This window comes from Thermobia domestica, unplaced genomic scaffold, assembly GCF_964235325.1.
Source record: "Thermobia domestica unplaced genomic scaffold, izTheDome1.hap1.1 HAP1_SCAFFOLD_388, whole genome shotgun sequence".
NCBI classification, from domain to species: domain Eukaryota; kingdom Metazoa; phylum Arthropoda; class Insecta; order Zygentoma; family Lepismatidae; genus Thermobia; species Thermobia domestica.
The window spans coordinates 115,754-130,283 of NW_027656099.1; the positions used below are offsets into that span (position 1 = coordinate 115,754).

General features: G+C 37.7%; 1 protein-coding gene across 1 annotated transcript in view; it reads left to right on the forward strand.

Annotated features, from left to right (window-relative positions):
* The window catches only part of LOC145676817 (uncharacterized), a 114,744-nt gene that overhangs the window by 86,399 nt on the left and 13,815 nt on the right, over positions 1–14,530 (forward strand). Inside the window, exon 13 of the mRNA XM_081747596.1 lies at positions 10,740–10,837. Within this exon, the coding sequence (XP_081603722.1) occupies positions 10,740–10,837 (98 nt within the window). The remainder of the gene's footprint in view (positions 1–10,739; positions 10,838–14,530) is intronic.

The window sequence follows — 14,530 nt, forward strand, 5'->3', positions numbered from 1 at the left end:
AGTGGCGTCTCGTAAATACCTCCAACGGGGGGGCAACTTCAAAATTTGAAATGGAAAGTGGTATAACTGTTGGAATCGTTCAAAAGGACATTAAATGTCATGCAACTTTTAGAGGACAAACTTTGTCATATCCTTTCCCAGTTAGCCGCTAGAGGCGTTGTTGCAGACTTGTATCTATATAGGATGTTCATTTATTATGTAGCCAAAATCCACTGGTGAAATCCTCACACCTAAACAAAAAAAAAGCCCATATGAACATAGAGCGAAATCCGCGTTGTTTCAAAGTTACGAGCTGCCGAAATCGAGAAAATTGTAACTTCGAGGCTGCCTAGTTTGAAAGCTGAGATATATCAAAGGCGGTTAAAGAAATATTAGAGGAACTGCTACAGTGACTATCTAAATAACCATGTTTCATAGTTTGGACGTATAAGCGCAACGGATTTTATAGAGGGAGCTGCGGTATAGGTTCCGCTCTTCCACCTTTCTCTCTAAAATCATGTACACCGGTACAACCCAAATCTGAACATGGTTATTTAGATAGTGAACTAGTTCCTGTAATATTTCTTAAACCGCTTTTGATATCTGTCATAGTTTTGGAGCTAGGCAGCCTCAAACTTAGTTTTCTCGATTTCGGCATCTCGTAACTTTGAAACAACGCGGTTTTCACCCTATGTTCATATGGGCTTCTTTTTTTGTTTAGGTGTGAGGATTTTACCTACATAATAAATACATAATAAATGGACACCGTGTATATTACTTATTTGGAAGTAGTAAGTATTGGGGATGCACTATTGAGAATAATATTTGATTGAATTAAAAGAACATAGATAAGTTTATGATCTGTTCGCACGAATTTATTTTCCTCTTGATAACAAATATATCTGATGGCCTATGGTGAAAGTCATATCATACTTAGAGAGGTTTCCAATACATGCGTTTACTTCTATCCATGTCCGGCTCTCCATTTGTCGTCCTGGTAGTTGATATAAATGATATTTCACTAAAGATTATAAAAGATCGGACACAGTTTCAATCAAGAATAATCCTTTGTGTTACTGTCTTCTGGATTTTATTCCGAAGTAACTTCCTACGTTCAGTTTAGCAGTTCTGTGTCATTGAATCCGGCAGTGCACTAAAGAATACAAAATCCTGACAGGGTGGTGTGAACAAGACAGGGCAGTGTACTCATAGAAAATACAGTGAAACTTCACTGGATCGTTCTCTCCAAGAGGATACATATATATAGAAGTGAATTTAGAAACTATTTACAAGTTTGTAAAGCCCAGATTGACAGTGGAAAGTCACATTTATTATTGACGTTCGCAGTATTACGTAATATTCTCTACTTCTCCAATTACATGGTAAATGCATTAAGCTGCTAATACGATGTTGCCAAAGGTGTATACAGTGGATCAACAGTGCCATTTGTGTGATCATTCACATAATTCTCTGGATTATGTTGGTTTTCGGAAAAGTAATGATGGATTTTTGCAACTGATTGCTAATTCATTTTTGGAAGTACTAGTGATTCCCATCTATATTATTACTATGTAACTATGTAATTTGACAGCTGAAGTTTCATTCTTATTAAATAAACAAAATCGATTTGGTTGAATTTTGCAGATTTTACAAGTTGAAGTTTGAAGACCAAACTGTGAATTTTCACCATATTTTACTGTTATATTTCCTTAAAGTGAGGAATATGCATCACCTAAAGTTACGGTAATATTGCTTTACAAGTGCCAGCGATGGTTCACAAACTTCTGTGCTCAGCATCGCTCCCTGATCAAAGAGACTCGCCAAGGTTGATGATAATAAAGGCATTGATTAAGTCAAACCAACGTTTTACGACACAACAAATTGTGGAAACGTTAAACATCAATCGTTTAGGTCTTCACGACCACGTGAAGAACCTAGGATTAGGGATGCGCACGAGACGAGTCGAAACACGGTTCTTCCAATAGAAAAATATACATCACTACATAGTCGAGTCGAGACATCACTTTTACAGCACATTTTCGGGACGAGACTGCCACAAATCTTGTCTGGTGCGCATCCCTAGCTAGGATATGTAAGCAAGTTCCATATTTGGATTATTGATGAACTCAAGAAGTGTCATTTGATGATGTGTATTGTAAAATTCCGGTAGTGCGGTTACAGGTAGAGCTAGGTCGATAAAACCGGAGTCGGGAATCGACTCCCAGTACGTTTATTTTATAAAACAAGCAGTATTTACGGAAATACTTTAGTACAATTTTCTCTATTGTGAGGTAGAAATTAGGTAGCCCAAGATGGTGCGGTCGTGGACAGGATCTCTACAGAGCTCCGGGCAAGCTAAGTAGAATGGTGGAGGAATCCCACCTTTTGCTTGCCTGGAGCAATAGGAGTAACCCAACCTCAAAGCCTTTAGTCTGCTGCAAGACTCTTGGTTATTTCTTTCTCCCTGGCTTAGCCTACATCGGGGCTCTGTCGGGAGGACGCCTATATAATGGACAGCACCAGTCTTTGATTGGTTTTCTTTCTCTTGCTTGCCTGGAGCAATAGGAGTAACCCAACATCAAAGCCTTTAGTCTGCTGTAGGACTCTTGGTTATTTCTTTCTCCCTGGCTTAGCCTACATCGGGGCTCTGTCGGGAGGACGCCTATATAATGGACAGCACCAGTCTTTGATTGGTTTTCTTTCTTTTGCTTGCCTGGAGCAATAGGAGTAACCCAACCTCAAAGCCTTTAGTCTGCTGCAAGACTCTTGGTTATTTCTTTCTCCCTGGCTTAGCCTACATCGGGGCTCTGTCGGGAGGACGCCTATATAATGGACAGCACCAGTCTTTGATTGGTTTTCTTTCTCTTGCTTGCCTGGAGCAATAGGAGTAACCCAACCTCAAAGCCTTTAGTCTGCTGCAAGACTCTTGGCTATTTCTTTCTCCCTGGCTTAGCCTACATCGGGGCTCTGTCGGGAGGACGCCTATATAATGGACAGCACCAGTCTTTGATTGGTTTTCTTTCTCTTGCTTGCCTGGAGCAATAGGAGTAACCCAACCTCAAAGCCTTTAGTCTGCTGCAAGACTCTTGGCTATTTCTTTCTCCCTGGCTTAGCCTACATCGGGGCTCTGTCGGGAGGACGCCTATATAATGGACAGCACCAGTCTTTGATTGGTTTTCTTTCTCTTGCTTGCCTGGAGCAATAGGAGTAACCCAACCTCAAAGCCTTTAGTCTGCTGCAAGACTCTTGGCTATTTCTTTCTCCCTGGCTTAGCCTACATCGGGGCTCTGTCGGGAGGACGCCTATATAATGGACAGCACCAGTCTTTGATTGGTTTTCTTTCTCTTGCTTGCCTGGAGCAATAGGAGTAACCCAACCTCAAAGCCTTTAGTCTGCTGCAAGACTCTTGGCTATTTCTTTCTCCCTGGCTTAGCCTACATCGGGGCTCTGTCGGGAGGACGCCTATATAATGGACAGCACCAGTCTTTGATTGGTTTTCTTTCTCTTGCTTGCCTGGAGCAATAGGAGTAACCCAACCTCAAAGCCTTTAGTCTGCTGCAAGACTCTTGGCTATTTCTTTCTCCCTGGCTTAGCCTACATCGGGGCTCTGTCGGGAGGACGCCTATATAATGGACAGCACCAGTCTTTGATTGGTTTTCTTTCTCTTGCTTGCCTGGAGCAATAGGAGTAACCCAACCTCAAAGCCTTTAGTCTGCTGCAAGACTCTTGGCTATTTCTTTCTCCCTGGCTTAGCCTACATCGGGGCTCTGTCGGGAGGACGCCTATATAATGGACAGCACCAGTCTTTGATTGGTTTTCTTTCTCTTGCTTGCCTGGAGCAATAGGAGTAACCCAACCTCAAAGCCTTTAGTCTGCTGCAAGACTCTTGGCTATTTCTTTCTCCCTGGCTTAGCCTACATCGGGGCTCTGTCGGGAGGACGCCTATATAATGGACAGCACCAGTCTTTGATTGGTTTTCTTTCTCTTGCTTGCCTGGAGCAATAGGAGTAACCCAACCTCAAAGCCTTTAGTCTGCTGCAAGACTCTTGGCTATTTCTTTCTCCCTGGCTTAGCCTACATCGGGGCTCTGTCGGGAGGACGCCTATATAATGGACAGCACCAGTCTTTGATTGGTTTTCTTTCTCTTGCTTGCCTGGAGCAATAGGAGTAACCCAACCTCAAAGCCTTTAGTCTGCTGCAAGACTCTTGGCTATTTCTTTCTCCCTGGCTTAGCCTACATCGGGGCTCTGTCGGGAGGACGCCTATATAATGGACAGCACCAGTCTTTGATTGGTTTTCTTTCTCTTGCTTGCCTGGAGCAATAGGAGTAACCCAACCTCAAAGCCTTTAGTCTGCTGCAAGACTCTTGGCTATTTCTTTCTCCCTGGCTTAGCCTACATCGGGGCTCTGTCGGCATCCCAATCTCGGTTGCTTAGCCTGCTTCGGGGCTCTGTCACTTTATTTTATTCCCCCCATAGCCAAGAGTCCTGCAGCAGACTAAAGGCTTTGAGGTTGGGTTACTCCTATTGCTCCAGGCAAGCAAGAGAAAGAAAACCAATCGAAGACTGGTGCTGTCCATTATATAGGCGTCCAGGTGACGGTGGCGCTGCTGCTGCCATGTCGTCATGTGGCTTGTAGGATGTGTTAGTGGTCCATCGTCTGCTTCTCGTAGTAATCCTACGTGGTGTGTAGCACTTCGACATAAACACATGTGGTAATGCTTACAAACAGGAGCATATGACATTGTTTGTACAAAGCACGTGGTACATTGCAGTATAAACCTCTGCAATATTCTCATTAAACGTGAGAAATCCTTTTTTGAAGCGAATAACAACTAGTGATGAGAAGTGGGTTGTTTACACCGAACGGTCTTGATCTTGACATAATGATTCGCCTCAGACGACATCAAAAGCAGATAGTTATCAGTGGAAGATTATGCTCTCAGTGTGGTGGAGTTTTAAAGGTGTCCTGTCGTGTTTTCCGAACTCTTACTAAGAAACCCAGCAATCGATTCGAATGTGGGCAATCGGATTGTTCCAACGAGTCTAGCATCCAGAAACCTTCAGAACTCGTCAATCGTAAAGATGTTTTGTTCCATCACGACAGCACGAAAGAAAATTCACCTAAGTTTGATCACCCGTTAAAGATTACACTAGTCGGAAAAAAAAAACTCTGACACAAGGGAGAAAATGTCTGATTTTAATAGCACTTTTCACTTAGAATTCAAATATGTAATATATGGACAAACACCGTGTGCGTGGGTTTCCCCGGGGTTCTTCCGTTTCCTCCCACTTTCTTCATTCCACCATTTCATTCATTACTGATCATCACTGTCTCCTTTAGCCTAACCGACATAACCGTGGGACGTAAAACTCAGATTTCATTTCATTTTTTAAAATATGTAATCAGTTTTTTCCATCACCCACCATTTTTCCGTGACGCCCACGTGACCTTGAAAAAATGGGTTATTTTCAGAAATTCGTTATTTACGTGCAGATGAACACACACAACTTCCACAGTAATAATATAAGCACTGTTTATACTTCATTGGATTCGCAATGAAACACAATTTACAATGATGTATATACACCGTGTCGCCATTTTTATATCAGGGAAATTCTAGAGGGATTTTATAGGAAATTCCCTCCAAAAAGTAGTTTATAAAAAAAATTTTTGTTTCATGTCACTTTTCATATAGTGATACAGAAACGGGAATCGTACTGTGTATGTTGTGACCATGAATTTTTACTGCGTGTTCTTAAATGTGTTTCTTCCACAAGTATACGTTTAGGCATTTATTCCATCAATAAAAACCATTAATTGATATTAGTTTTTAAGAGGTTCGGCTTACCAAAACTCCTTTGCATATTTCCTTTGTCCGCGTGTCCGGGAGAAAAAAAAAATAAATAAAATAAAAAGCTATTTGATGGATCACCATCAGTAGCGTAACGCAAAAATGCCCCTTCCTCCCCTCCGCAGGATTACTTTTTTTTTGCCCATTAACTGCCCACTATACTATGTCTCTGTAGAAGACGATGGTTAATAAATCCATGAAATATAATAAAATTGCAATTAAAATTAATACTCACCGAAAAAGGTAAAAATTGTTTTCCCTTAACCTTCGAGTACTAAGATGATTTTTTAAACTGATGTTGCTAGAATGGATTAATTTTCACCCAGAGCATATTTTTCTTTTCTAAAGTAAATAATGTTGTTCAGGGAAATGGATATTCCGTATTCAGCTCACTTTTTGTAGCCTACAGTTCTTGGCATTTGCTTCGCGGTGGGTCCCCAAACCCTGCGGGCCTCCCCGCACTGCAGGCCCTGTGGGCCCCTCTGTTACACCACTGATCACCATCAGTTTTGGCCAGTTTTTTGAGTGTCAAACGCTAGAAATCCAATTCGTTAAGATTGAGCCGGACATTGCCGCACTAGTGAAATCACACCATGCTCAAGTATCTCATTAGCTTTCAGTTTTAATTGTATTTCAATATGCAGCTTTTGTTGCATTTGTATATTTTTGCTATTTCAATATGCAGTTCTCATTAGTTTCATGTCGGACATTTTTCATTTAAATTGATTTTTAAACAACTGTGCACCTGTTGAAAATGTTTAGTAGACCTAATTTTTGTTGTTTTTAACAGTATGTATAAAAATGCAAATATACCTATCAGAGCAAAATTCAAAATAATATTTAAAAATATTTTCCAGTATTAGATTACAATTATATTTCTCTCTTCCGCTTATCTTCGCGACCCCCCCCAGGTTGAGAAATCCTGCTTAAAAACGGTAATAGATAGCGGGAAGCTGTTCCCTTAAATTAATAGAGCGTTCCAGGAGTATATTTCGTCCAATCTCTGCTAAAACCGGAAGTGGTATAAATGAACCATTTCCGGTTTTTGCGTTGCTCACTATAGAACAAACACGATAATACGATAGCGAGAGGCAGTTTTCTGCAATCAAGTGTTCTGAGAATACATTCTATCTCTACTTTAATCCTCTCTACTAAATCTGGAAATGATAGAGATTGCCACTTCCGGTGTCAATATTGAGACGCCATATAAACGGAACTTCTTCAAGTAGTGTACATGTGACACAACTACTTGTTAGCTTTTCATAGCTCTTATAGTTGTTGCCAATATTTACTGTAATTTGAATCGTGTTCGTAATTAGTCATTCAAATTACTTTTCATTAATTGTTGAGGTTTTAACCCTTTTAAATTCTGTCTTTTCTTTTTCTTTTTTTTTTAAGGTAAATTATAGACTTTCAGTCAAGCAGCTACACATCATCCATATTTATCATAGGATCATGGTTCGTACCTCATTCTCTTCAGAATAAAATCAGCCTTTAAAACGGTACCATTGACATGTCTCCGCCATGAATCTGAAGCTGAAAAATCGCGAAAAAAGGGATTTTTTGTTAAAAGTGTATGTATATATATATATATTTAACCTTTTTTGGCCCTCTGGACCCCTCCTGTGTTAACGCAGAAATCTGAAAAATACTAAGGAGTGCACTGAATGTGAAAATAAACACACTGCTAAACAAGACTGCACTTATTTAATATAAAAACACATTTACACGTGACGTTTCGATTTTCTAGTCAAGATCCTCATCAGACGTACACTCTGATGTCTGATGAGAATCTTGGCTAGAAGTTCGAAACGTCACGTGTAAATGTGTTTTTATATTAAATAAGTGCAGTCTTGTTCAGCAGTGTGTTTATTTTTCTGATTTTATTTGAAAGACGTATGACTATGATTGTGTGGCACTGAATGTGTGTGCAAAATTTCAATCTTCTAGGTGCAAAAGTAAGCCCGCCAAAAAAATAATAAAAATAGGCCTAACAGAAAATGATTCTTTTAAGTTATGACGTCTCATCACCCCTCTCTCTCGACGCAGAGAGGCGTGAAACAATACGTAACGTGTTCGACAATGCCCCCATGCTTGCAAGAACAAAACAAAACCAAAAAACACGATCTAAAAGGATTTGTTAGTACATTTTTAATCGAATAATGAAGATATTACCCTATCGTATAAAACTATACGATAGAATTTAAAAGGGTTAAGAGCAGGGCCTAAAATTGAGTGGAATACTCCACACTTTGTGGAACTGTAGGAAAGGAAGGTGGAACTATAATTCTTAAAGTGTGGAGTGGTATTAATGTGAGTACCTTACTTTTCTCGCATTATGCATTTAAACGCGTTTAGTGTGTCAAACTAAGTCTTACTGATTCAATACATTCATTATGCAATGGGTTACTCAATTCCATATAACTGCCAGTATATGACATTAAGCCAGAGTTAATACGTATAGGTGTCTCCTAGATGGCAGGGAAAACCATTGCCAATTTTGAGGTAAATGACTTTTTTTTTAACTATATTTAATTTTCAAACGTTTTCGGTTGCATTCATATAGTTTTAAAATATGCAACTAACTGCATATCTGTTTTTTCAATAGGACATTACACTTTTCCGATATAATGAAATGTGTTGTTTTGTAGATAAAAATTACACGATCTTTTGAATCCGTTATAGAAATATGTACTACCAGAGATAACATACATCAATAACCGCCAAAAAATTTAGCCGAAGCACCGTAGACTCTCAACAAGCAATCATAACCCAGCAAATATTATCCGTTCGTATAAGTTTCATGGGGAAAATATCTCCCTAGCCAGTCCGGGTTAATTATTTTGTCTATAGATCAGTGTTCGCTGTTTGGTGACGATGCATTGTTATTTTTGGTAAGGTAATTTCATTACTTTAGAAACAATAACGAAAATGGAACAGAGGAAGGAAATAAAGAAACAAAAGGTAAGCTAATGTTCCTTTAGTTCGTCTTTATGCCTGCAGACACGCCACCTGACACATGGTTCTCATCTAGTTGATTTACCGGTACTTTGTGCCTACAAGCAGCATAGAGTATTCAATTTTCCATGTTGCTGGGAGTTGGACATTAGGTCTATTTATTTTTATATGGAACATTGGAATTCAAAGCTTCAGTAAAATTATACAGGGATCCCTCCAGGAATTTCTTAGTGTGGGCACCCACTACTGACTAAATATTACCCATTTTTGAGAAATCGCGCTCACAGTCAGCAGTATGAACAGGTACAGTAGGCAGTAGCCTATAACGCAGTAAATTTGAGCCAAGTTGGGCATGTTAGGGGAAAAGAGTACATGGTCTTGTCAGTGGAGAAGTACTTCACCAACTCGGAGTATTTTTATTCTTTTCACGTATTAACGCGGCAATTTTAAGTGCGGGTAAGGTGCGGGGCGGTGTCCTGGCGATGTTAAGTGCGGAAAACGACGCTGCACGTGGAGGGATCCCTGAAAATAGGTACGCCTACTAATATAAGAAACGTAACATCTGTTTCTTCGTCATTACTTTCCATCGTTTTGTGTATGCTGCATTGATAATGGGGAGTAAGTAGAATGCTGTAGACTAGTCCCCCGTATCGCTTTTATAAACCTGTAATACATATATATATATATAATTTTCTTCAAAATTATAGACCTATGTTGAGTTTACAAGTGTTGTTAAATATTGTTACGTGTTTTTAAATGGTTTTACTTAAAGAAATGCCAACTACTTTGTTTTTACAGAATGAAAACAACATATGTCAATGTGAGTGCAAAAACACAATAAGTGCAAAATTACTAAAATCTATATGATAACAGTTAAAAATCTGAATTTTTGACTTATAACATACAATCGCAAACAGTATAATACCTGTCAAATCTGAAAACCCATTCCTAAGTCGTCAAACAGAAAATCACATTTCCCCCTTTAAAAAAGCAAGAAATAAGCTACTTTTTGACTATGTGCACGTCACGGGAGCTGTGCGAGAGTTTTGCCAGCATTTGCAGAGCTTAACTTTTGAATCAGTTTTACCTCTTTAATACGGTGGCCATAACATGGTAATTGGTAAATCACAATAGGTTCATCAGGTTGAACAGTATTTGTCAGTTCCCAATCTCATATCAATGAAAGCATTATGCGGAATTTACAATGTTTATAGTGAAATACTTATACCTGGTAGAGCCAAACGTCAGTTACGTCTAGTTTATTTTACCCAGAGTTGGTAGGAAGTCAAAGGAACAGCCCTGGTATAACGGTGTATTGGCCTCAGCAGAAAACAGACTGAGACAGCGTGATGATCACGGAAAAATGACAGTGAAATTCTTATGTAAGAAAAAGTGACTTTTTTCTTCCAGTGTGACTATTTTTCTTTCCGGTTTGTTTCCTGTATTTTATGGTTTAATACAAAACAATTAAATATGTATCCTAATGTGCCTTTAATTTTGTTTGCTCTGGATGCCAAAATTTTCCTACATAATAATAATAATAATAATTATTATTATTATTATATTTTTTGGGGCGCAGGTAAACATGATGTGCTGGACAGAACACTGATTATATGTCAAAACAAATGCTGACTAAACTAGTTTTTATATACTATATAACATTTTTACCAGTGTGGAGCTGTGATTTCGTTGAATTTTAGGCTCTGGTTAAGAGCAACGGTTTTGGCGGTGCAAAGCCTTTTGAAATTCCGTAATTTTGGGGGAAAATTGTACATATACACTAATTTTTTAAAACACTCATATCTTTGGATCTTCAAATATTTACTCTAAGAAGTAAAAGTCGTTCTGTGTACAAAGCTGTATAAAACTTCGCTACAAAATAATTACTATTAATTATTTCTGTTGTTGTTGTATTCGGACATTTATTTTCCATTTCATTTATTTTAAGGACGTCTACCGCAGAACCAAATAGGTCCCAATAATTTCCTTTCGAATGGATGTCAAATATCTCAGAGAAATTTGAGAAGAACGCAGCGCAACAGCGACGTAAGTAGACTGATAATATGAAGTTCAATTTTGATAGTATTAATTAGAGTTAATCTTGAAAATTTATTTCGACTTCCCCACTGGCAAAAGTAGAATTTCATACGGCTCCTTCAGCTCAATATCTGATGTCAACTTATTTTACATTCATTGTTCACGAAGTAACTGGTATTCGTGAAACGCCGGGGGATTTTTTTTAAACCTTAACTAGATTAGTATTAGTATTAGTATAGACTAAACGGCAGGGATTTATTTGTAGCCAGGAAAGCCTGGGAATTTCCCCCCTTCTAAGTTTTGATTTCCCTGTCTCTAGGTTTAGTTTAGTCTTCCCAGCCTGGAAAGATATTTTCCCCCTTTCGTACGCTATACAATCTGTTTTATTTAAAGTACAATAATTCAACTTCATGTTTTAGCAGCAGTTCTTTATTTTTTCAGTATGTTTATTGTGGCGAGCTATGTTTTTCTTGTTTATAGAATTGCTTCTCGAAGAAAAAATCTTACAGCTGATACCAGTGCTTATCATTCTTAGTCTGAATAGCACAGTAATAAAAAACAACGTTTTCAGTTATCAGTCACTGCAGTTGTGAATTGGTAGCTTCTTCGTTGACAAGCACGTTAAAAAGAACAGAAAGAAATGGATATTAGACTACATTTTAATAAAAAGAAATGCTCCTGACGTTGAATTCCGGCACACAAAGTAAGAGGTTTTCGTCTGAAGATAGTGCAACGTCCGAAACCACATTACAGACATCTCCTCACAAAGATAAAAATGATTCGGGGCCTAGTGTCAATAATGATTAGGTTATTTCTGGTCCCGGTGCTTGTTCCCTTCCATATGTGATCAAGAACAACTTGCGAGCTGGAAAATGAAATGGCCGTGGCTAGTTGCTAAACAAAATACTGATGACATTCGCATAGTGTGTACTATATGTGCTTCCGTTCATGAACTCGGTATTCATACAGAAAGAAGTCTATATAATTTATGATGCAACGGTGTTACTGCAAAAACATCAAAGAAACTTCTTGATAAAATCTACGACCACGAAAAGTCAATTGCACACAACAAATGTTCGTTATAGTGGTTTCCAAAGCTAAACCAAGTTTTCTTATCAGCAGTAAAACTGTCATATGGTTGTTAGCGGCCGCGTGCGGTTTGTCAACTAGTTGGATGTTGCCGGTATTACAAAAGCTTAGCCGCTCTCCCTGTCGCCAGGGTAAACAATGAAGTCTCGAACTATTCTTTCTGAGTGTTGCAAACCAATAAGCAGATACAGAAAACCAGAATAACCATTTAAAATAGGGATAAAATACGTAGAGGTCATTCAACAAGTAATTTTCTCTCCTATTAATATAATAATAATAATAATAATAATAATAATAATAATATGATAGTTTTTACGTCGTTTTGGGCTACTGTGCATTTTCGGTAATGCTCGGAGAATAGAATAGATCCTGGACCACACGTTGGACCGATATTGTATTTTTACCCGTATGAATTGGGTTTGCCTGATTGAACCGTATGAATAGGGATGACCTGATAACCCCGTTTTTATGAAAACAAGCTTAGTCTGTCATTATTGTAAATGATGTGTTGTTTCACTTTATTATCATAACACAAACTGTTCTAATTATCATGTGCGAACTCATAACGAGTCTATCGGATCAAACGGTCCAAACAGGCCAAACACGGGTCAAACGGGTTTATCAGGTCTAAGGATCGAGTAAACCAAACGCAATGGGTATCGGGCGGGTATAGTTTACCCGAAAAGTTCAAGCCCTAATTATAGGTCAAAGTCAATACTTAAGAGCTCTAATTGTTTGCATTCACTTTTTTCTTTGTTCTTTCTTTTTTTTAGTTAGCCGACCAACGAACTTGCGGATACATAAATATAAATGCTCAAATCTAAATTATTGCATTATATTATTGCAATGAGCATCAGCGTGATTTACTATTGAGAGTTAGCGTGATGCACTAATGTTAGTCTTTTTTAAATGTTATTATTATTATTATTATTATTATTATTATTATTATTATTATTATTATTATTATTATTATTATTATTATTATTATTATTATTATTATTATTATTTGTTTATGCCCTTCATGCAACTTAGAATCAATCTCACATGAAGCACTATATCAGACCTGATTGAACATTTTCAAAATTCTCACATAAATAGATAAAATAAACAATTGGAACTTAACACTTCAAGAGTTCAAAACATGTCCTCGTTTTTGTTTTCCTCAGTTTCTGAGGACGATTGATCTTTCTCGATGACAACATGATCTTTGTCTCCATCAAAAATATTTTGCAAGACACGATAACTTTGTTCAATGTCCTGGGAAAACATTATTATTATTATTATTATTATTATTATTATTATTATTATTATTATTATTATTATTATTATTATTATTATTATTATTATTATTCGACAGGCCATTTGTCTATAATGACAATTTAAAACTTTTTTCTTTTTTTTTAAAAAAAAGAAATGATTAAAAACGATTCTATTAAGTACCTAAATCCTCATATGTATTAATGTATGCAGGTTAATATCTGAGTAATAAAGCTATCATTATTAATTTCCTGTGTATAGTGTCCTAATTTGTAGTTTGTCCAGTTTTTATACACGTGACGAATCACATTAGAAAGAAACTGATCAATTATATATTGACCTGTCTAACTATATCTTAAAGTTAGAAATAATATACTTACAAGCAGAGCAGATAAATAGGCAGAATCTTTATTAAGCCTATTACTAATATTACATATTATTATTAGCAATAATAATAACAATGATAACTAAATTCCTGGCGCAACAGCCTTTAGAAGGCCTGGACTTATGGCACTCATTTCTGTGGGGTAATGTGTTTAGAGGTCTGCACGGGCTCGGGCTACTATGATAACCGTAATGGGGTTAGCCATACTGAGAGCTTTATATAGTTCTACCTGAGTTGGAGCGGCAACGCCGGAATCTAGTTACAATGAAGGATTTATGGTAGGGACAAGTAAACCCTTAGATCTTGACCTTCGAGGAAAATATTGGTTGTTTTGTCGCATACTATAATATCTAAACAAATGGATAGGGATAAGGAATGGGCTTTGTCTGACCGATTTTCGAAGTACCGTGTCACCACCAAATCATGGACTATTACCCGACATCGTGATTTCCACTGCGTTGGAGCACAGGTGTACAAATTCCATCCCATTCCTCCCTGCAGATTTTCCATAAGTGAGGGTGATCTGTGTTGTAGACGTAGTTGTAACAGTCCAAATGCGCATATAGAATGCGTTCTACGAAAACGTTTACACCTGTAATACTGTTTTAAAAAAAAGTAGAGAGATGTAATTTTGTACCATGCAGATACCGGTAGGGGACATTGTTTGACATACTCTGCAATACTACCACTTAACAGTGTTGCCAACTCAAATGAACTAATTTTTTTAATGGCACTTCGTCAGATTATTACAAATTTCAAATTACGTAGCAAACGAAAACATAATACCACACTTCTTGTTCAGTGTTGCAAACTAAGGACGCTACACTATCACAAATATCAAATAAATAAAAAAAAACTGTGATGGCCATTGGGATCGGGACATTAAAGATAAGTCTCTTAGCTGTTATGTAGCAGAGTGCAAATGATGAGGATAAAATGCCGCCGAAAAAATTACTTTTGGGAAGGATTCA